This window comes from Tribolium castaneum, chromosome 5 (assembly GCF_031307605.1).
Source record: "Tribolium castaneum strain GA2 chromosome 5, icTriCast1.1, whole genome shotgun sequence".
Lineage (NCBI taxonomy): Eukaryota > Metazoa > Arthropoda > Insecta > Coleoptera > Tenebrionidae > Tribolium > Tribolium castaneum.
In genome coordinates, this window is record NC_087398.1 from 4,317,141 (window position 1) to 4,339,313 (window position 22,173).

General features: G+C 31.6%; 4 protein-coding genes across 4 annotated transcripts; 1 reads left to right on the forward strand and 3 right to left on the reverse strand.

Moving 5' to 3' along the window:
* Nucleotides 1–4,380: 4,380 nt before the first annotated feature.
* On the reverse strand, nucleotides 4,381–4,924 carry LOC659093 (endocuticle structural glycoprotein SgAbd-5). Its single transcript, XM_965425.4, has 2 exons — nucleotides 4,682–4,924; nucleotides 4,381–4,628 (listed from the first exon to the last, which is right to left on the reverse strand). Exons 1-2 carry the CDS (start codon nucleotides 4,804–4,806, stop codon nucleotides 4,442–4,444), a joined length of 312 nt encoding a protein of 103 aa, XP_970518.1. The 5' UTR covers nucleotides 4,807–4,924; the 3' UTR covers nucleotides 4,381–4,441.
* A 2,924-nt stretch (nucleotides 4,925–7,848) lies between these two features.
* On the reverse strand, nucleotides 7,849–10,805 carry LOC659012 (flexible cuticle protein 12). Its single transcript, XM_965352.5, has 3 exons — nucleotides 10,684–10,805; nucleotides 10,514–10,632; nucleotides 7,849–8,166 (listed from the first exon to the last, which is right to left on the reverse strand). The coding sequence occupies exons 1-3, from the start codon at nucleotides 10,690–10,692 to the stop codon at nucleotides 7,977–7,979; spliced, it is 318 nt and encodes a 105-aa protein (XP_970445.1). The 5' UTR covers nucleotides 10,693–10,805; the 3' UTR covers nucleotides 7,849–7,976.
* A 2,988-nt stretch (nucleotides 10,806–13,793) lies between these two features.
* Nucleotides 13,794–14,292, reverse strand: LOC658941 (flexible cuticle protein 12). Its single transcript, XM_965288.4, has 2 exons — nucleotides 14,128–14,292; nucleotides 13,794–14,081 (listed from the first exon to the last, which is right to left on the reverse strand). The coding sequence occupies exons 1-2, from the start codon at nucleotides 14,253–14,255 to the stop codon at nucleotides 13,889–13,891; spliced, it is 321 nt and encodes a 106-aa protein (XP_970381.1). The 5' UTR covers nucleotides 14,256–14,292; the 3' UTR covers nucleotides 13,794–13,888.
* Nucleotides 14,293–19,770: 5,478 nt separating this feature from the next.
* On the forward strand, nucleotides 19,771–20,517 carry LOC103312133 (larval cuticle protein 16/17). Its single transcript, XM_008195728.3, has 3 exons — nucleotides 19,771–19,853; nucleotides 19,896–20,005; nucleotides 20,055–20,517. The coding sequence occupies exons 1-3, from the start codon at nucleotides 19,839–19,841 to the stop codon at nucleotides 20,449–20,451; spliced, it is 522 nt and encodes a 173-aa protein (XP_008193950.1). The 5' UTR covers nucleotides 19,771–19,838; the 3' UTR covers nucleotides 20,452–20,517.
* Nucleotides 20,518–22,173: the final 1,656 nt, after the last annotated feature.

Consider the following 22,173-nt stretch of genomic DNA (forward strand, 5'->3'; position numbering starts at 1 on the left):
ATTGCGGTTTGTTCGATTGAATTCTACGGCTCATTTTACATATTATATCAATTTTTCACACGATTTAAAATTTTAAAATTTTTTGTCTAAATTTAGGGTAGCCATTTATCATAGTGAAAAATTTTATCCAACAAAAAAATTCATAACTCAAAAACTAAAAGTCGTAGAGCAATGCGGTTTGTTCCGTTGGATTCAGCGGCTTTTTCTCTGTATTATGTCAACAATTAACGAAATCTAAAGTTATAACATTTTTTGCAAAAAATTAAGATATGTGTATCTTATAGTGAAAAATTTTATTCAACAAAAAAAAAATCATAACTTGAAAACTAAAAGTCGTAGAGCATTGCGGTTTGTTCGATTGAATTCTACGGCTCATTTTACATATTATATCAATTTTTCACAAGAATTAAAATTTTAAAATTTTTTGCCTAAATTTAGGGTAGCCATTTGTCATAGTAAAAAATTTTATCCAACAAAAAAATTCATAACTCATAAACTAAAAGTCGTAGAGCAATGCGGTTTGTTCCATTGAATTCAGCGGCTCAATTTCTGTATTATACGAACTTTTCATGAGATTTAAAAATTTGATTTTTTTTGCTAAAATTTCCTGAGTAATAACACTTACCTTCAAGAAAATGAAAAAATTAATTTTTTTAAAAATTCGTTCTATCATACTTTTTCGTATTTAAATATGCCTTTACAACTCTCTAGAGTTTTTAAAAGTCCAAAAAAAGTTTATATGTTCGATTTTTTGATGTTTGATTTTTTCAATTTTCGTCGCAATTTTTGTCGATTTTGGGTACCCGGACCATTTGTTAAGCACTAGCTCCGGAACTATCAGAGATAACCCTATAAAGTGTATTATCGTTGGAAAGCTCTTTGAATTATCTATTTTTTTCAAAAAAAATTATTGTTCTCCGACTAATAGTTTTTGAGCAAATTGCAGATAAATGCAAAAATTGGTAAAATTTTAAAAAATTCATAACTAAAAAACTATTGGGAATTTGGCAATTTTTTCAATGCCAATCGATTCCCCGGATCATTTTGCATAGGTAAAGATCAAAATAGTTCCACTTTTTCAAATACTTTAGTCGTAATTGGAAAAATAAAAAAATTTAAAAAAAAGTTAACACCCCCCCCCTTCAAAATGGTCAATTTTAAAAGTGTCTTAGAATCGAATAAAAATTATTCTATCTTATAGATTTTGATGTCCTCTTTACGATGGAAAAAAGAGTTTTTTTCTAGCTCTTTTAGTTTGGCTGTAATCGGCGATTGAAAATTGAAAATTTTTTTGCGAGATATCGCCTTGAGTTCTATGCCATTTTGTAGAGTTTTTTATTCCGGTTGTCCTCGATTTTTCCGTTTCTCGATAACTCTAATAGTTTCGCCGTAATTGGCGGTTGAAAATTGAAAAAAAGTGAAAATGGAAACCTTTTTTTGCGTTTTTCTCGAAAACTGTAAGACTTAGAGCAACAAACAAGAAACCATCTGATAGCGCTTAATTATCCCTATTTTTTCGATTAAACCCGGAGCCGCTCCGGGCAACGGTTCCGGCTACAGAGGCGATCAAAGTTTTTCACTAAAAAAATTCATAAAAAAAAAACTAAAAGTCGTAGAGCATTGCGGTTTGTTCGATTGAATTCTACGGCTCATTTTACATATTATATCAATTTTTCACACGATTTAAAATTTTAAAATTTTTTGCCTAAATTTAGGGTAGCCATTTATCATAGTGAAAAATTTTATCCAACAAAAAAATTCATAACTCAAAAACTAAAAGTCGTAGAGCAATGCGGTTTATTCCGTTGGATTCAGCGGTTTTTTCTCTGTATTATGCCAACAATTAACGAAATCTAAAGTTATAACATTTTTTGCAAAAAATTAAGATATGTGTATCTTATAGTGAAAAATTTTATTCAACAAAAAAAAATCATAACTTGAAAACTAAAAGTCGTAGAGCATTGCGGTTTGTTCGATTGAATTCTGCGGCTCATTTTACATATTATATCAATTTTTCACAAGAATTAAAATTTTAAAATTTTTTGCCTAAATTTAGGGTAGCCATTTGTCATAGTGGAAAATTTTATCCAACAAAAAAATTCATAACTCAAAAACTAAAAGTCGTAGAGCAATGCGGTTTGTTCCATTGAATTCAGCGGCTCAATTTCTGTATTATACGAACTTTTCATGAGATTTAAAAATTTGATTTTTTTTGCTAAAATTTCCTCAGTAATAACACTTACCTTCAAGAAAATGAAAAAATTAATTTTTTTTAAAATTCGTTCTATCATACTTTTTCGTATTTAAATATGGCTTTACAACTCTCTAGAGTTTTTAAAAGTCCAAAAAAAGTTTATATGTTCGATTTTTTGATGTTTGATTTTTTCAATTTTCGTCGCAATTTTTGTCGATTTTGGGTACCCGGACCATTTGTTGAGCACTAGCTCCGGAACTATCAGAGATAACCCTATAAAGTTTATTATCGTTGGAAAGCTCTTTGAATTATCTATTTTTTTCAAAAAAAATTATTGTTCTCCGACTAATAGTTTTTGAGCAAATTGCAGATAAATGCAAAAATTGGTAAAATTTTAAAAAATTCATAACTAAAAAACTATTGGGAATTTGGCAATTTTTTCAATGTCAATCGATTCCCCGGATCATTTTGCATAAGTAAAGATCAAAATAGTTCCACTTTTTCAAATACTTTAGTCGTAATTGGGAAAATAAAAAAATTTAAAAAAAAGTTAACACCCCCCCCTTCAAAATGGTCAATTTTAAAAGTGTCTTAGAATCGAATAAAAATTATTCTATCTTATAGATTTTGATGTCCTCTTTACGATGGAAAAAAGAGTTTTCTCCTAGCTCGTTTAGTTTGGCTGTAATCGGCGATTGAAAATTGAAAATTTTTTTGCGAGATATCGCCTTGAGTCCTATGCCATTTTGTAGAGTTTTTTATTCCGGTTGTCCTCGATTTTTCCGTTTCTCGATAACTCTAATAGTTTCGCCGTAATTGGCGGTTGAAAATTGAAAAAAAGTGAAAATGGAAACCTTTTTTTGCGTTTTTCTCGAAAACTAAAAGACTTAGAGAAACAAACAAAAAACCATCTGATAGCGCTTAATTTTCTCTATTTTTTCGATTAAACCCGGAGCCGCTCCGGGAAACGGTTCCGGCTACAGAGGCAATCAAAGTTTTGCACTAAAAAAATTCATTAAAAAAAAACTAAAAGTCGTAGAGCATTGCGGTTTGTTCGATTGAATTCTACGGCTCATTTTACATATTATATCAATTTTTCACAAAAATTAAGATTTTAAAATTTTTTGCCTAAATTTAGGGTAGCCATTTGTCAGTGAAAAATTTTATCCAACAAAAAAATTCATAACTCATAAACTAAAAGTCGTAGAGCAATGCGGTTTGTTCCATTGAATTCAGCGGCTCAATTTCTGTATTATACGAACTTTTCATGAGATTTAAAAATTTGATTTTTTTTTGCTAAAATTTCCTCAGTAATACACTTACCTTCAAGAAAATGAAAAAATTATTATTTTTTTAAATTCGTTCTATCATACTTTTTCGTATTTAAATATGCCTTTACAACTCTCTAGAGTTTTTAAAAGTCCAAAAAAAGTTTATATGTTCGATTTTTTGATGTTTGATTTTTTCAATTTTCGTCGCAATTTTTGTCGATTTTGGGTACCCGGAACATTTGTTGAGCACTAGCTCCGGAACTATCAGAGATAACCCCATAAAGTTTATTATCGTTGGAAAGTTCTTTGAATTATCTGTTTTTTTCAAAAAAAAATATTGTTCTCCGACTAATAGTTTTTGAGCAAACTGCAGATAAATGCAAAAATTAGTAAAATTTTAAAAAATTTATAACTAAAAAACTGTTGGGAATTTGGCAATTTTTTCGATGCCAATCGATTCCCCGGATTATTTTGTATAGGTGAGTATTAAAATAGTTTCCGTCTTATTTTTATTGTTGAAAATAATTCATTCCCAATGGCAAAAAATTGTTTTTCAATTTGTTTACTCTCCACAATTACATAGCCAGAGGATCACCAATTAAATGTAAATTTTCTCGCCATTAATCGCGGTTTTTTTTCATGACGCACGTGTCTAAATTATCTCACAAAAACACGCAAAATCAAGAGAAAAATGCAACAATTTTGCAAAATTTTATTTATTGATAGATTACTAATTGTGTCATTAACCTTTCTCCGTTGAGATTTGATGTGTCATTGTTTGGATTACGCATTTTTCGCCTCAAACTAATATTGCAACAGACGAATGACATTTACATGCACATGCAACACCTCTCGGGCATTTAGCCCATCACTGGTAGCATCCTCAAGTGGGTTAAGTACCAATAAAACACCAAGTATAGGTCAGTTATGTATTTAAGACTTGTTGGACAACAACACAAATCCAGTCCGCTTGAGCTTATTTCCGGGCAGTCTTGGCACTGGGTCTGTACCCATTTTCGTCGGCCACGAAGCTGACGGAATGGGTCTTCCCATCTGGGCCCACATAGCTGTACTCTCCCTTGACGATGATCGCCTCGTTCTCGCTCCCAGCGTTGGTCAATTCGCCGGTTTCCTGCCGTGTGATGGGATCACTAGTCTCGTAACTAAACGGGCCACAATTTTTTATTAAAATAGTTGGAAAAAAAGCGCTCAAAACCTGAATTTGTATCCGTCGACGCCAATGTTTTCGTTCTCGAATTTGAGGATCTGGGCGTCGCGTCCCTGCTGGGGGGCGGCGCTGGCGGCGGCGGCCAGGACGACAATCACACTGATAACTTTCATGGTTTGTACTGATATGGGCACAGTGGCTGTGATTTATATAGTTTGTATAAAAAGCTGCGAAAAAGCCCCGCCACTATTAGAGGAGTAGAGGCATCCTTCACATTTCACCTTTTGTTAATTTCTAAAGATTCGTTGCGTTTTTGTGCAACAGCGAAATTAGTGGCGAATGCGCGTTATGTCATGCGATGGATGGTATTAATGAGGCGACTGATAACCGGAGGTTTTTTGACGAGTAAATAGCAAGAGTTGAGCTGAGCTCTTGTCGAATTTAATTGATGGGCTTGCGAAAGACGGGAGTTGAAGCGGGTGATTAATTGGTGGCTATTTGGAATTAATCATTATTACAAAGTGGTACAAAGTCAAAATGTCAAGAGGAAAAATTGAAATAGGAGCTGATCTATTCCTTGAGCTACAATCGATAAAAATTGCTAATTTTTTGTTAAATAAAAGGCCTTCTTCTTTCTTTAAGTTCACACTTAAACTTCACACTGTACAAACTTTGTCTTCTGGCATAAATTTTTCTGAAATAAATTTAGTAAAACTTGAGTAATGAAAAAAATTATAAAGATTACCTACAATAAAAAAATTAAATCCAAAACTTTTCAATTTTGGAATCAAAATCACTTTTTTATACGATTGCTTTTAGCTTTGTTTTTGTAATTTTTTTATTTGTAATATTACCATAGGGTATCTTCATTCACTTTCGAATATTCGACATGGAATACGGTAACAAATATGCGTGATAATGCCTGTTAGTTTATTGCGGAACCAACCGTAGACTTTCAAAATATAATAAGGGTATTTTTAATAGTATATAATTTTTTCAGAGCCCACATCCTAGTATTTCTCAAAAGTTTTTTTGCTAAATAAACACCTTTATAAATAAATAAACTTCCAATTAGAGTTTTTGACAGACATACCAACAACTCTTCCTTTTAGGTAGAAATAAAGCGATCAGTATAAAATATTGAATGATCAATTGATAAATAAATAATTAATTTTTGCACAGTAAAAAATTTAAATAATACCTAGCTTGCACAGTATTTTATTACATTATTTTCAAAAATAAATCACCCCTAAAAGAATATAAAGAGTTTTTATCTAATTTGGTGCATTTTCGAGTTTTGTAAAAGAATCCTGCAAAGCAAGAGATTTTGTTGAAAAACGAAATGTTCGAGTTTGAACACGAATTAATTGCGAGATCAATCTTTATCAAAAATAAGTCAATTCCCAATTTATCCACGATTTTTGAACCCAAGTGTGATAGAAAACTTGAAATTTTCTTAGAAAACAGCCAACTTCCAGTTGGTTTGGCCGACATTTACAAAATAATCAGACGACAACTTTTTGCTCAGTTTTAATCGCTGAACGATTGGTCTGTTTTACAGCTGGGAGTGCAATCTCCCACCTCATATCCAATGACAAACGCTTCAATCGGCTTGCAATTTTTTGTGCACCAGATAAACAAGTAGGAGGTGATTTTTATATTTTCATTGGTCAATTACTTATTCCTGGGACAAATGAGTCAACAGTGAAACCAGTAATAGGGCTGGTCTTTCTCACAGAACAGGATTTTGCTTTAGGTGCGAATAAAATGGTCGATTCTGCTTAGTTTTCAAAATAATTTGTTTTTTTTTAATTTATTACACAAAAACCTAGAATCTTAGATAAGTAGAACATCCGCATAACTAATTAAAATTTACACTGTCGACTTGGAAAAATTAATAATTATAATAATAATAATTAAATAAATAAATTTTTAAGATCAAAATTAACAATTGGCAAACACTGCAATTTTGACACTTCTACAAAATTAATTTTTTTGTTCCAAATTCAAAGATGATATAAAAATTTTGTAAGATACAAAATTTGTTAACTATTAAAAAATAGTCTAATATAGCAACTGAAAAACTGTAAATACTATAGAACTGGAAATCAGAAACACTAATAAATTAAAATATTAGATTCTGCATACAAAACCAATATAATGAGAGACTGAAAAACTAAAAAACTTAAAAACTGTAATACAAAAAAACTAAAAAGCAGTAAGATTGAAATTCTGTGAAACCGCTAAGATTCTTTAAAGTATTTTTATTCAGAACCATTCGTGTTTTGGTTTTCTTAATTATTTCGAAAAGTCAACCCCTTCCCATATTTTATATACCAGATTTCCTCAAGATTTTCTCTGATTTAGGCATAATTTCCTCTGATTTTCTGTAATTTTGCCAAAAATTTTCGTTATTTGTTAAAATTATTTTACGTAATTTTCTCTGATTTTTTTCAATATTGTAGACCGATTTTCTCTACTTCTCGATTTTTTTTGATTAAGAATTTGTCAATTCAAGTTTTTCAAACAACTTGTTAAGAATCACATTAATTTCGAAGTCTCTGAAAAACCCGTTTGTTAAAAACTTCTTCTGTACACAGTATTCAGTTCGCTCCCGGATTTTTCCGAAAACGAACTAAAACTGATAAAATAGCGACCAGTCACTGAAAAATTTGTATTTTTGTGTTGATGACGTTCGATAAAAGAAAGGTATATTGAATAAAACAAGTAAGTTATGTTGTCGAACATGAAACTTTATTCCATATTATTATTACAAATTACATTTTTAGCGTAATCTACGATTATTAAAAGTTGCTGTACTACAAGATGTAATTAAAATCAGAGTCGAAAGTCCTAATCCGGTGCGTGTCCATTTCCAGATTTCCCAACCAAAAAATTTTCAAATCATGACGAAAGCTCAGCCTAAAAAAATAATTCCAACAAAATTTAATCGAAAGAGTCTCGTGTGACACTGACCACTTCCATCGTTGACAACTTGCCACTTAACTGTAGCACCAAAGACAAAGTATTTATATCATCAAATATCCTCTTCGCAAACCTGCCCCCACCTCTTATCACATTAATTATTTCCTCTAACGGACGACCAGTCGACCTTTGCAAATCCATCACACTGGTCCTCTAGCCCCGGGTGAAAGGTTATCCAAACCCACCCTGCCAAAAGGCCAAGGCCGGCGACGCAATAAAACAATACGAAATAAATAACCAATACGTGTATATTTATAAAATTCTTTGCAAATATAGTTGAATGTCAACAGTACTTATAAATAGTTGAGTTGCTGTACAAAATCCTAACTAAACTATCGTTGGTGGTGGGAAGCCGGACTCAGTTTTGCGGAATGTGCGCCCCCTGGGGCTGGAAGCCGTTCTCGTCGGCGATGTAGGTGACAGTGTAAGTGACGCCGTCAGGACCCACGTAGCTAAACTGCCCCCTTACGACCAAAGTCTCGTCCTCGCGGCCCTCGTTCTTCACCTCGCCTTGCTCGTCCGAAGACAGCCCGTTGCTCGTCTCGTAACTAGTCATTAATAGGAGATTATTTAACAAGTGGGGAAAGTGGTGTTTTACTATTGAGCGAAAACAGGTTGATTAATTAATTTTTTAACCACTTTTCTTACAAGTTGAATATGATCTTTAATGGAATTTTAGAATCTTTGACAAACAGGATCTCCAGGACCTTTCAACACTTGGGTATAATTTACATTTTGCCTTCTTTTTTTAAATTTAACGTACTAGTTTGCAATGACTGTGCGCTTGTGTCAAGATTACATTTGTTGAGTTGGGTCAAAAATGATGATATCTGTGACTTTTTCGCGCACTGAAATATTTCAAAATGCCGTTTCTTAGCAAAATGCTATTTTGCAGAATGGGAAAGCACTAGATAATTTAAATTATTTTTTCTTATTTTCAGGCGTTTTAGCATATATTATTGTTCAGCAAAAAATCAGAAGCAAAAATTTAGTCAAAAATATGCCGAAAAATTGTAAAATTAAGTCGAAGAAAATTGTATTTTTGCTTTTTTTAACAGCTTAAGAGACATTTTGTTAAAACAGAACGATAAGTTACTATCCTTTAATTTAAAAAATGCAATATTCTTTCTTTTTCAACCATTATTTAACCAGAAACGCGACTATTTTGAAGAATATCGTGCAAAATAAGTCTAGAAGTCAGCAACTTTATATGCGACTTAATATGAAAAGTGTTTTTTTTTTCATTTTAGAAGTGAGGCGAAGCCAAGATAAAAATAGATCAGAAATAAGAAAACTTAGTTTTCCTGACAAATAAAACAGAAGATTTTGCAAAATTCGGTGAGAAATTTGCTATAACAATTAAAATTTAAATGTGAAAAAATGCAATTTTTCCTAAGTCAGTTAAGATTAAAATTGTACATAAAATTTTATAAATCTTCGCAAAAATTAGCCAAAATAATTACTAAATTTAAAAATCAAAAAGTAAATTCTTTTGATTTTTGGCAAAGTTTGGTATATTTTTATTCAAAAACGCAGTTGTTTATTAAAATTTCACAAGCCGTTAAGAAAAATTTAGTGAAATTATTAAAAAAATTAAGCAATGTTTACATTTTAGACTGATTATCGAGATAACAACGCAAATTGTTTGCAAAATTTTGCTGAAACGGCCTAAAAAATCAATAAATTGTTGTATCCAAAATTATATAACTTAGTATTTTATTGTTTTATTACCACGTTTTTTTAATTCAAAAACGCATTTACTTAAAATTAACAAAAATTTTGTCAAAAATTACCAAAAAAAAAACTTAGAATCAAGTCGAAAATGGTATTATTTTTGACTGGAATTGTTTTTGAAAAAAATCCTAATAAGGATCGTTATATTTTTTGTTTTCGATTCAAACTTTCTTTCTTTTATTATTACTAAAAAATTCAAAATTTCAATAAATCGGTCGAGTTTTTCTTTTACTGTGTTTGAAAGGTAAACTGTTAAAAATTTTGCAGTTTTGTTTAAATTAGAATAACAAGTCCTCAAGTGGTAAGTTTCTCTGTTTTTATCTCTTCAGTAATTCGCCTAACTGCCTGTCTTCTTTTTTATAATATTAAAAAATAGAAAATTTTCACATTTTTTTCTTTCAAAATCTAGGCTAGTAGCAGTTTTCCAAGCTTGTCGTTAGGTCAGAATCTCTTCCTTTTTATAACATACTTTTTGCTGAAATTTTAGAAGTTCCCAAGAAATAAAAATAAAGGAGAAAAACCACAGAAAAAGCGACTCTAAATTTGCTTTCATCTAAGTTAAAGGAAAAATAGTAAAACTTTTGAACAATTCTGTGAATAAAGAAACAATTTAAGACGATAGGTATTAGTTAAAAAGTTATGTTGGTAAAATATTTTTTTTGAATTCTACATAATAAAATAACTATTTTCTTTTAAGGGTACAAAAATAGTTTATTATTAATTATATTATCCGTGCCGTATGTATAATTTTATAGCGTGAAATTTTAATATTGAATTTTAATATTTAATAAAACTGAATGTTGTAAAAATCTAACGCAAAAAATGACCGCAAAAAGGTCATTTCAGAAACTAAATTGAATAATCACTTGCAATTAACTTTTAATTTTCGAATAAAATTTAATTTACTTATCGATAAAATATTATTTCATCTAGTCTTTACTTCATGGTAAAACGATATTTTATCGTCTAGAGAAAAATAAATGAAGAATGAATTTTTTGTCGTTTTCAATTTATAGTCAATGAAAACAATAGTGCATGGAATAATTTTGTATCGTACACGACGATAAAATTCGCCATTATCTTCTCAATCGATTCAGCTAAGATAAAATAAACTTTTATCGCCTTATATAACAAATAAATATTTCTTTTAATAACAATAACCTGTATCTGTATCCGCCGACGCCGATGTTGTCGACATCCGCGCGCACAATTTGCGCGTCGGCGTCGCGTCCTTGCGGAGCGGCGAGAGCGACGGCCAAGATGGCGGCAAAGATGGCGATCTGCAAGCAAAAATTAGCACAGTGTATTACAACACAAGGGCGCAAACTGACCACTTTCATTTCGATGACTTAATTGGGGATGTACTGTGCAAGAGTGTTTTTATATAGATCTGGCCGAAAATCCCCTCTTCTGGTGTCATCCTTCACATTATTTTTTTTAACGGCCAGTTCACCTTTACGGACTAGTTTGGAGATTTTTATGCAACGTTTTTCGGACGGATGTCTCTATTTGGGTGGAATTCTCATGACTTGCCAGGAATTCAAACCGATGAATAATTAGCGAATTGTTGGACGAAGAAGCGCGGTTAACCTTTGGCGGTTTATGTAATTCGCGGTGAAATTGGGAATTAAGACGTTGGGTTCACCTTGAATTGCGTTTAATTAAATTCGTCAAATGCTCGACGTGCGTGTGAAATTATTTGTTTCCTATCTGGTGATAATTAAATAATGTTGGATTATTTGCGTCATCGCCAATTCATTTCAGATGAGATTTACTTTCATCTCTTGACGTAACGAATCAGATGATATCATATTGTCGTTTGTGAATCATTAATTAATTGTTAGTAATTTAATAATAGACGAATTCGAGCCGAGAGATGGGTTGTGACTCCTACCGTTTGAATATTCATGCAAGCTTGTGTAATACGAGTAAAGGTAAATCAACTTCAACTGGTAACATTTTTATAATCTATGCAATGTTATTAGCTCATAGTTCTCGTGGCATGTCGCAGCTTTGTGTGGTGCATAATTGAACCTATACACGGTGATCAAACGTTACGGTCGGCCCCAAGAATTTTTTTTTGATATTTGATAATTGGAAAATTTTTGACAATTCTCTAAACTCTACTTTCAAGGCTTTCAGGGCGAGACTATCATACATATTTTCATGTTGTTTAAACATTTAACCAGTTTTTCCTTTAATAGCAATTTTTTCAATAGTAACTCGTCGCCAAATGATTATTTTTTTTGTGAAAATAACAAAAAGCTATTCTTTGTTATTGGTCAAAAATTTACAATTTTAACTACAGGTGTTCTCTATTCGAGACGTAATCAAAAGCAAATTTCGTCGGTTTTTATATATTTTTTTAAACTTTTAATTTGCAAGAAAAAAAAATCATATTTTTAACTTTTCTAAGCGCTGTATTTCATCAACACTATTAGGATTGTTGGCATAAAATCAGCAAAAAAATTATAAATAGTACAGAGATGGCAAAGCTGATTCGAGTTGTTTAAAACTTAGCAGTAAATTAAAATTTAATCTATTTATAAAATTAACCCAATCTGGGTAAAATAAAAAATTGAAATAGGCTAGTTTTGGTTTAATTAAACCATCTCGTACAAAACAGAAGTTGGAAAAAATGTTAAAAAAAAAATTTTAACTTCATTAAAAATTAAAAAGTCGAAATGCTAAGGCGTAACTGAAATTAATTATTAGTGAAATTATTTAGAATTCGGGAGCTAATGCTGGATGAACCCAAACTGATCAGAATTAGATATTCAGTTGAAAGAAATGAAATAAAAAAAACAGTTTAGATAGGTATGTAGGTAGACGTTTTTTTATATAATTGATAAATTTTGCTTCTGTGTTCAACAATGTTATTTAATAAAAAAATTAAAAACAGTTAAAAGAAGTTTCATAATTTAGCGTGATAATTATTATTTTGAAAATCAATAATTTTATTGTTATTTGGCTAAGATTTGATCATTTTCTGTCCACTTATCGCATCTTCATCACCCATGCCAACATCCACTCCAGGTCTCACTTCTGCCTTCGTTTCTATTTTTTAAAATATCCTCAATTTTTAAGCGACAGCAAGAACGAGTTTTTTTTTTACAATTTTTTTTCGCCTTTGTTTCAATTTTTGGAAATATTTAGCAAGAACGAGATTTTTTTTACAATACCGAAAGTATATTTTAAATTTTATTTCGCTGAAAATGTTTTTTGAAGCAATTTTTTCATCATTCAACTCAAGGATAATGCAATTTCTCCTCAATCCGTTGTTGTTTCAAAGCGATGATTTTTTTTCTGAAAAATGTAAAACATAAGGAGTTACGAGTAATAGTTTTCAAGCTATTGGCGGATATCCGTATTCCGAGTAACCTGATTTTATGACAAACAAGAAAATTTATTTCGCCCCTGTAAAATGTTTTCACCCACGACCTATAGTTTTCTAGTTATGTAAAAACTATAAATGTCTCTCCAACTGAAACAATTTATAACTCGGGTCAATTCCGGGTATTTGCCATTTGATAACGCATGTTCCAATTTTTTATTTTTTTCTTCAAAGAAATAGAAAATTTATTGTTTGACACCCGATTATCACTGTAAAATTATTAAATAAACAACATATGATCATAATTATTTCACATCGTTACTCCGAGTAGTTTTTTCTCGGTACCAATCACCTAAACTTAATAGGAAATTATACCGAAGTAAATATTAATCAAAGATAAAATTCACTCATACTAATGCGAGAAAATTAACTGTTTCAAACCTGGGATTTTTGTTAAAAAAAAAACAACATTTTTTGTCAAATATTTTATTTCCTTCTGGAATCCAAATAGCCCGAGAGCCAGGGACTCGTACCATCATCGCCGACATTTCCACATTGGTGACCTTGTCTAGCATCTGAAAATTATTGTTATTGGTTGTAAATGTGACGGATGTTACATAAAATCGGCGAGAAAGTCCGATTAAAGCGGCCACTTCTGTTGGTCAGAAATATTCAAAAAATGGATAAATTCTCGTACAATTGAGGCGCCAGATATGTAAAACAGATCCGTTACCTTATTATTAACTTTTCAAGTTCCCATCTCCCCGCAATTACCATCATTATGCATCGCCAGGACACGATATTCAACAAATGTTAGATGATCATTGTAGGTTACATTTTTCCAACTTGCACAATACACAACGCTTCAGAAAATTTATCTTTTCGATAGATCTAATAATAGAGAGGTAGTGATGTATCGCCCGTGTTGAAACACGTCGTGGCCACATTTTGAAAACCTTTGACAAAGAGATGAAAAAAAAAGTTGCATAATTGGGATTCTAGTGAAATTATCAGTGCGATATGGTAAAATAGGAACGTAACTTTCCCTTACTAATGTCATCGCATAAAATTATAAAAGCTTGCACAACGGTGTAGTAAAACTCGTCGTTATTAAAATATCGTTTATTTACATTTTTCGTACATAAATAGAAGCGGCCAATTTTCACTTTTATAAAAACCTCCAAATGGCCGGGCTCACTAGTCTAGGGTGCTTTCGGGAGATGCGCCCCCTGGGGCTGGAAGCCGTTCTCGTCCGCTATGTAGGTCACAGTGTAGGTCACCCCGTCCAGCCCCACGAAGGAGAACTGCCCCCTGACCACGATGGCCTCGTTTTCCGTGCCGGCGTTCTGCAGCTGCCCCTGCTCCTGGGCGGAGGTGCCGTCACTGGTCTCATACCTGTCCGAAAAATTAAAATTTTTGGAAAATAAAAAAAAACACTCACAGATAGTTGTATCCGTCGATGCCGATGTTGTCGCTCTCGTACTTGGTGATGACGGCGTCTTTGGAGTCGCGCTGGGGGGCGGCGAAGGCGCACGCCGCCACAAGTGAAACGAAGAGCAATAATTTCATGATGAGTTAGTGACCACAATAGAGAACGAGATGAAGGTTTGCGCTTTTATACGAGAGTATCCCTGTACTGCCCAGACGCTATTTACCATCGCCTGCGTGTCTTCGCTGACATTTACCACCACCTTTACCATCATTATTTTGGCATTGTGATCTCAAAGTTCAGTTCGACAAAGAGGTGAAGATTGACCCAGAGTGCCGGCGGCCAGAGATGGGTCGGTTTGACGGTTTCGGAGGAATTTCGGTGATCTTTTCACCGGGGGAGATTTATGAGGAGGGCACAGCCGTGGGCACGATCAACGAGCGGATTATATGGGATTGTGGCTAATTTTTGAAAAATCTTTCTTTTGCCTCTTATTGATTTTTGATAAATTTCGAGAAGATTTAAAGAATGACCTCAACTTTCCCACGAAGCGCACGAGAAACAAATAGTTTTATCGTCGTAATACATTGGGCAATTTCCCCAAATTTCATCGAGATCGGTGACTTTGTTCGTGTATAATGTACATTCAAATAGGTTCCGTCAGCTAATTAAAAAAAGAGCCGTACTTTTGAATTTAAAGTAACCCGAATAATTATAACACAAGTCTGCAAAAAATAACCATTTTTTTCTCATTATTATGCCTAATTATTATAAATTTATTGTTTCTAATACCAAAATAAATTATGTTTAACACATTTTTTTTGTAACAGATTCGTTGATTTTACTTAAAATTGTAAATTTAATGATTTTTTTTTCATGTTTATCGATACTACGCTAAAATTTTCGGTAAAAAAATCTAAGTGAGAGTCAAAAAACATGAATTTTTGGAAAGACATATTGCTTGTTTCATATTTTTGTAAGAAGAAAAAAATTCTCGAATGTTTTTCTGGTAGTTCTCAGCTTTTTTATCTTGTCATTAACTGAAATTATTTTTGTAACTACGTAGAGTTACGATTCAAATGGATTAAAAAATTAATAAATATTGATAAATTAAAAAATATAAATTGATAGATAATAGTAAAAAAAATTGAAAGCAGATTTAAATTCAACACGTTTAAATCTTCATATTTCTATTTATTTTATTTAAAAGAAAATTTTATTGCACACCTGTGTTATTAATAACAAGGAAATTGTTTTTCGTTTCGTTTTTGTTATTAAGAATTTTTCATTTCCTCATTTTCTAAACCTTAGAAGTCTTTTAACGACTAAAAAAATAAATTTTTAGAAAATTGCAGAACAAGATATTCAAGGTGAATCTGCGAACTAATACTAATAGTCATAAAGAAATCAGCATTTCATTCATTAAGTAGGTATTACTTTATACTTTTTCATAATTTTTCTAAATTTTTTTATTATAACAATAAATATTAATTAATTAAAATTACTATTAATAATAATAGTAATATAATGTTTTATAAAAAAAGACAATTGTTGCAGCTAGCCCCAGAATTATATTTGCTTGAAGTTTTAATTTTTGTTGAATTAATATTTTTTAAGATTAAGCACCAATTTTCTTTCATATTTTTTACATCTTTTTTTTGCATTCTTGCATCGTTCTTTCCTTTAGAATAATATAAAAAATATTTTTCTTCAGCGACTTAATTAACTATTTCAATTAAAAATAATTATAGAAAAATTAAGAAAAAAATCACAGCCATATTTTCCTATAAAGTATTTACGAGTAGCAAACGCTTATTTCTGTGTGATTTATTAATTTTAGAGACACAGAAAAAATAGTCTATTTTTTTAATAAACTCACCTTGTATGTCTTGATAATACATGTCTACAGCTGATTTTATTAACTCCTTAAGAGATGTTCCAAGAGTTAAATACGCAAACATTTCATCAATTAATAAAATCGTAGATTTTTTCTGACCAAATAACTCAAAATAATTGCTTTTTGCTTGTTTGAGCAATATTCTAAAACGCTGAAAAACGGGAAAACAATGTTATTATTGACTCAATGGAACCTAACCACCTCAGAAAATTTTGCCAAAGAAATAAGTTTCTAGCTCAAAAACGCGTATACATTGATGTTGACTTTTGGCAATTTTTTTTGAGTAATTTTAGACAAAACTTCATAAAATGAATGATTAAAAAAACTTGCATATACTCTGGAGAAACGACAAAAAAACACTATTTACGAATCAGTTTTGGGCTAATTTTTGGGCATAGTGTCCACTTTTTACGAAGTAATTACTTTTCTGGGTGAAAAATATACAAACAAAATGCTAAAATAAATAAATATTTCCATATTCATCCAAATTTTGCCCGAATTGCGCCAATTTTTGGTGATTTTTTTTGTCATCTTTGGTGAAATTTTAGAAAAAACAAGTAGTTTTTAGATCTAAAACATTCTTGAATGATCAAAAAAGCGCAAAGTATGGCCATTTCCGATTCAACTTGGCGATTTTTCGTCAACTTTGTTGAAGTTGAATGAATAATTTAATAAAACGCAAAAAAAAAGAAAAGAACACACGCAAAAATTGTTTAAAAATACATACACCATTTTATTTTTGCGCAAAGTTTTAGTTATTTCTTGATGAAATTTTACTAAATTATGTCCAGAAACCCACGCAAAATGTAAACTATGTTTTTCATAGTATTACATACTCGTAGTTAGATTAACTAAAATAATTAACAAAACTAGTAGATTTTGTGAAACTGTGTTTGCTTTGTTGTACAAATTTTAAATATTTGAAATTAATTAGTGGTTTTGTAAAGAAAATTCTTTGCACACGAACAGGTTTCTTGAATGAAAATGAAATAAGTATCAGCGTTTATCTCCTAAATTATTTTCTGTCTTGTCCGAAACAAAAATATTTGTCTTGCAATGCCATAACCAGTCGTCTTAAATCTTCCTCCAAGCCGGATGGAAGACCTTCGATGGACAAATTCAAGAAGTCGGCCTTGCTTCTTTTTCTTTTTTCCCAATCGACTCCTATATTTAAACTGGATCGAAATTCCTCCATACAAAACCATGCATACATTCCTAACTCTCGCATTACTTTTCCACGTCATTGCGTGTCTGCCACCCCAAATCATCCACCAGACGCAGCACCTCACCAACGGCTACAGTTTCGAGTAAGTCCACTATTACATTATTCACACAAAAAAGGAAATAAAAATCGTAAAAATGTTAATCGATTCATCCATCAGTCAAGGTCGCTTTGAAGATGAGTCGGTTTCGAAACACTCGTGTTGAAAAAAAGGTGCGGTATTTTTTAGGTATGAGGCTGAGGATGGGTCCAAGCGACGGGAAATTGGCACGTTTACGTATCGAGAAAATGACACTCAACCGGTGCTGTTTGTGAGAGGGATGTATTCGTATTTTGTGGACGGAAGGGAGTTTATTGTGCATTATGAAGCGGGACAAAAAGGGACAAGGACTAGGGGAGACATCGTTCCGAAAAAAATTAATTACGCCCAAAGTAAAAATAAAATTGTTTAATTAATTTCGTATTAGTACAGAGTTGTAACAAATGTAGGTGTTAAGTTAATAAACGATCAGTATTTTGTTTCGCCGTTTTATTGCTTTATTCCCAAAAGCGCCAAGTAAGTATGTTACCCCAAATGCAGCTATCGCTTTATCTGGTTGCCTACCATAATAAATATTTATAAATTTATGTAGAGAATTAGATGAATAACACCGGCTTTTTTTAAAACAGTAAAAGTAGCGCCTTATTAGAGACGATTTCCCCAAAAAAATTGTGTGACACCAAATTTATTATAGTGTAATTTATTGTCAAAATAAAAATAAAATTGGGAATTGTTAATCAAAAACCACCTTTTTTATGAAATTTTGCTCAAACAGATAGAGAAATAATCTATAAAAGTCAAAAATTATATCACATTTGTCCTTTGTGGCCTTTTATTAATTTGTCTTTTGCCAAAAATTTATTTCGGATGAATTCCTTAGAACAGACAAAAAAACACATGCAAGTCATAATTGACATTATATTGGCCTTCCTGGACTAAATTAGGTCAAGACTGATATTTTTTTGGGTGACTTAAAACACACAAAAAAATTACCAAATTTAAAATTACCTAGTTCCAAAGTTATTATTTTGCGACATTTCCCTTTAATATGCGGGTAAATTGTTTCGCTAATTTTCATGAATTATTTATTTTTATAAAATAAAAAAAAATCGTTCTAAAATCAGAAAAAAAATCATAAAGTATGTAAAGTATTTCACATAAATCGACACTAAATAAATAAACTACAACAGACTATAAAATAATAAAGAAAGTGTTGAAAATGTCATTTTAGAATCGTTCGACATTTTTATCTTGTTTTATTTTATTTTAAGTTTTTTTTATTTTATTTTAATTTATGTTATGGCGTTTGTAGTGTCGTAATTGTTTAAAGCTGATGATGGCATTTTTATGCCGAAACGTTCTTAAGTTACAATATATTGTGAAATTGTGTTTTTTTTTATAAAAATTAGAACCTGATAGCCAAACGTTTCATTAATAATTTCATACAAAAGGTCCAAAAATTAATCTGGTTTTTATATTATTTTTTCCATTACTACAATCAAAACTACAACGAAAAATTTTCATTTCAGCTCGAAAATGATGTTACAGTCATCTATTTTGTTAAAAGCTTGGTTTAAAGCTAGTCTTGTGATTGAAAAACTAATATTTTTGCAAAATTTATCTAAAAGTGCAAAAATTTTGAAGATAATTACCTCAAAATTATTTTTTTCATGCATTTATTAAAACTGTGCGAAATTTCTTTCAAATAACGAAAATAATTTTTTAATGCTCTTCATATGCACTTATTAAAATTGTGCGAAAATTTTTTCAAATATCGCGATTAAAACTTGCTCAAAGACACGATGTTTCGTTGGATTAGCTCGTCTTACGAATACAAAGAAGATTTTTTTTTGTAAAATTTGCCTCAAAAAATCGAAAAAACATTGCTAGGTCATTGTTTTTGCTTTTTCAAAATGCATTTTTTTTTATTTTAAAAATTTTAAAATCAAAAACACAAATTTTGCACACATCATGATATTATTTTAGCCTTTTTTTATCTTGCTTTTGAATAAGAAAACACACTGACGTTCTCTTGATTTTTTGCAACAATTCTAGTCCGCTTCATAAGTGAAAGAGTACCATACTGAAAATTCTTCACCCTATGTTACAGCTAACTTTTATATTAGCGAAAAAATCACTTGCATAATAGTTTTAATTGTTGATCTTTTCCTTCCTGTTCTCATTCAACGACCACGCAAGTGTTGACATTTTCAATTGTTAAATTACCATTCTGTCTTAATTAGCAAAAGTGCCATAAAAGTGATGTCTATATTTTTTCCCAATTTACCCATAAAGTCACTAATCAAGAAATGAAGAAACTACCTTTTGGAAAATAATAAAGAAACTATTTTATTCGACGTGAAACGTTGCCAAACTCTGCCATTTGAAGGATGAATAAATATATATCACTGGAAATTTAGTACACAAAAAATTTGCATAAAATCTGACTCCACCTTTCGACAATTTTATGATAATTGGAGAGATTTCTGAAATCTTAATTCCCGACAGTGGGGTTAACAAATATATAAAAAGTTTCAATCACTTCCATCGCCAGTCCATCCAAAATGTATCAAAAATCAGTAAGTAACTCACACTCAAAACAACCCTAAACCCAAATTTAGCTACTTTTCAGTGCCCTCATCACACTTGGGGCCACCCTGGACGACCCCCGTCTGGCCAAAGTGCTCGACTACCAATCAGAACGCACCTCAGTGGGTCATTACTTTTTCCGGTAAACAATTTTTTGTGAAAATAAAACACAAAATAATATTTTTCCAAAGTTTCGAAAGCAGCGACGGAATAATCCGGGAAGAGGAGGGCACCCTCCTCGACGAGAACAACCCGGAGTCTCCGGTCATCGTCAAAGGCTCGTACTCGTACCCGGACCCGACCGGAAAGCTCTACACCGTGCGCTACATCGCCGACGAAAACGGCTTCCACCCGGAAGTGCCAACTCCGGTCAATTCTCCGGTTTTAATCACCGGCCCGCGCCCCCAAGTCCAGTTCATCCCGTCGACGCCGCGGCCCCGGATTCGCCCGGAAATCACGACCCCCACCCGGATCCAAATTCCGATCGAGTCCACGACCCAGAAGACCTACAGCGACCTTGACGATAATAAACTGCAGGAGTCCATAGTGGGGCTGCTGTCAAACGGACGAGGCTTTGCTGCCAACTAGCAAATTGTTGACTGATTTTGTTGTTACTTAGAGAGTTTATTTTTTAATAAAATGAGATTGATTTGATGGCTTTTGTAATATGCAGTCAATGGATGAGTGACGGGTGTGTGGGCGGCACTTGATGGGTTCCGGGGGCACGGGGGCACATTCTTGCAATTGCATTTTTTCGTAAATCGGGTTTTGCTGTGACATTACTCGAAGGAAAAGCGAATTTTCAGTAATTTATTAATCCACCATTTGTAGAAAGTAAGAATAAATTTGCAAAATTTGGACGCGAATCCGATTTTGTTTCTTCTGAATAAACAACAGCTATAAAATCGTTGTACTTCACCTTTTATCGGCAAGAATGTGGAAAAATTTATTTGCTAATGGAGGATAAACATTGTCGACTATAAATTGGTGTATTATTTCGCAACGTTTGAAGACGCTTTACAAAGGTAGTTTAGGCAAAGGTCAAGACATGTTTAAATCTCGTCAATAGCTCCTTTTTAATTTCTTTCGTTGTGAAACGGCAATTAAGTAATAATATTTATCAGATTTATATAACCTGATGAAGATGCTAAATATGGGAACAATAAATAAGAATTTTTATGTAATGTGGACGTGCTATGCAAATGGGTCATTGGTATTTTTTCGAAAATAGGTAACATAATTCATGGTAATTCGTCTTTAAGCGGTTTACAAACATTTATAATATTTGTAACAAAAGTGAAGGGAAAAATTTTCTACGCTCGTTCTCCTCAAAGGGTTAATGAGATTAAGAAAGATTAAGGTTAAATCTTCCTATGGCAAAAAATTATCTACCACGTTGCCATTCTACAAAATTAATGTGAAATACAAGAAAATTACTTTTTCTTTTTTTGCCGCGAAATAATCCCACCAATTTTCAGGAAGATACAAATAACTCTTCCCTAATAATTTGTTTTCTACTTTAAATATTTTGATACAAGGCTAATAATTAACCTCTTTCTTATAAAAACTCGCTTAGCAAAAAGTTCAAAATATGTACATTGCTTAAAACAATGTAAAAAAACATTCGAATACTGAATTTAATAAAAAAAACATTCGAATACTGAATTTAAAAAATTTCAAACTTTTACCACCTGGTACACTTTTGCAAATTTTGCAAATATGGTCTAAGATTAAAAAAAAGGGTAAAAGACAAAATTATTAACAATTGAATTTAATTCTGTGGAACTTTTTAAAAATATGAGTTTAATTTTGATTTTTTTAAACGTTCCTGCTTTTTTACAAGCACTTAGTAAATTAGCTGATTGTTGAAGGTAATTAAAAATAATTTTAATCACGAAACGCCTTTACTTTTACTCAACTGCATTAAATTTTTGGCTCAATAAAGTCAAGTTATTTTGTATTTTGTTGCGTATTCCAGCATTTAGTTTCAAAAATATATTTATAAAATAATATTTCTTGCACAATATTACAAAAAAAAAAAACAGAAAGCTATTTTTGACTGCTCCAAATTGGTATTATGTAATTTACTTTGTACCTACCTCAGTAGAAAAACATGATAATTATTAATTAGTGAATTAATCCTCAATTAATGACCAATAAATGATGAATTGAGCTTTGATATCAGAAATCAATTAAATCAATTAATCATTAATTGAGAATTAATTAATTCCCTAATTACCATGTCTTTCTACTTACCTCAAAAACTTCGTCTGAAGTTCGCTTTAGTACAAAATATTACCTATATGTGAA

Bases quoted from the DNA above. Each gene is read 5' to 3' on its own strand.
- LOC659093 (XM_965425.4), bottom strand. From the start codon at position 4,806: ATGAAAGTTATCAGTGTGATTGTCGTCCTGGCCGCCGCCGCCAGCGCC. The intron at 4,629-4,681 runs GTTTTGAGCGCT...TGGCCCGTTTAG, and splicing joins GTCGACGGATACAAATTCAG to TTACGAGACTAGTGATCCCA.
- LOC659012 (XM_965352.5), bottom strand. The intron at 8,167-10,513 runs GTTATTGTTATT...ATTAATGACTAG, and splicing joins GTCGGCGGATACAGATACAG to TTACGAGACGAGCAACGGGC.
- LOC658941 (XM_965288.4), bottom strand. From the start codon at position 14,255: ATGAAATTATTGCTCTTCGTTTCACTTGTGGCGGCGTGCGCCTTCGCC. The intron at 14,082-14,127 runs GTGAGTGTTTTT...TTTTTCGGACAG, and splicing joins ATCGACGGATACAACTATCT to GTATGAGACCAGTGACGGCA.
- LOC103312133 (XM_008195728.3), top strand. The intron at 20,006-20,054 runs GTAAACAATTTT...ATTTTTCCAAAG, and splicing joins GTGGGTCATTACTTTTTCCG to TTTCGAAAGCAGCGACGGAA.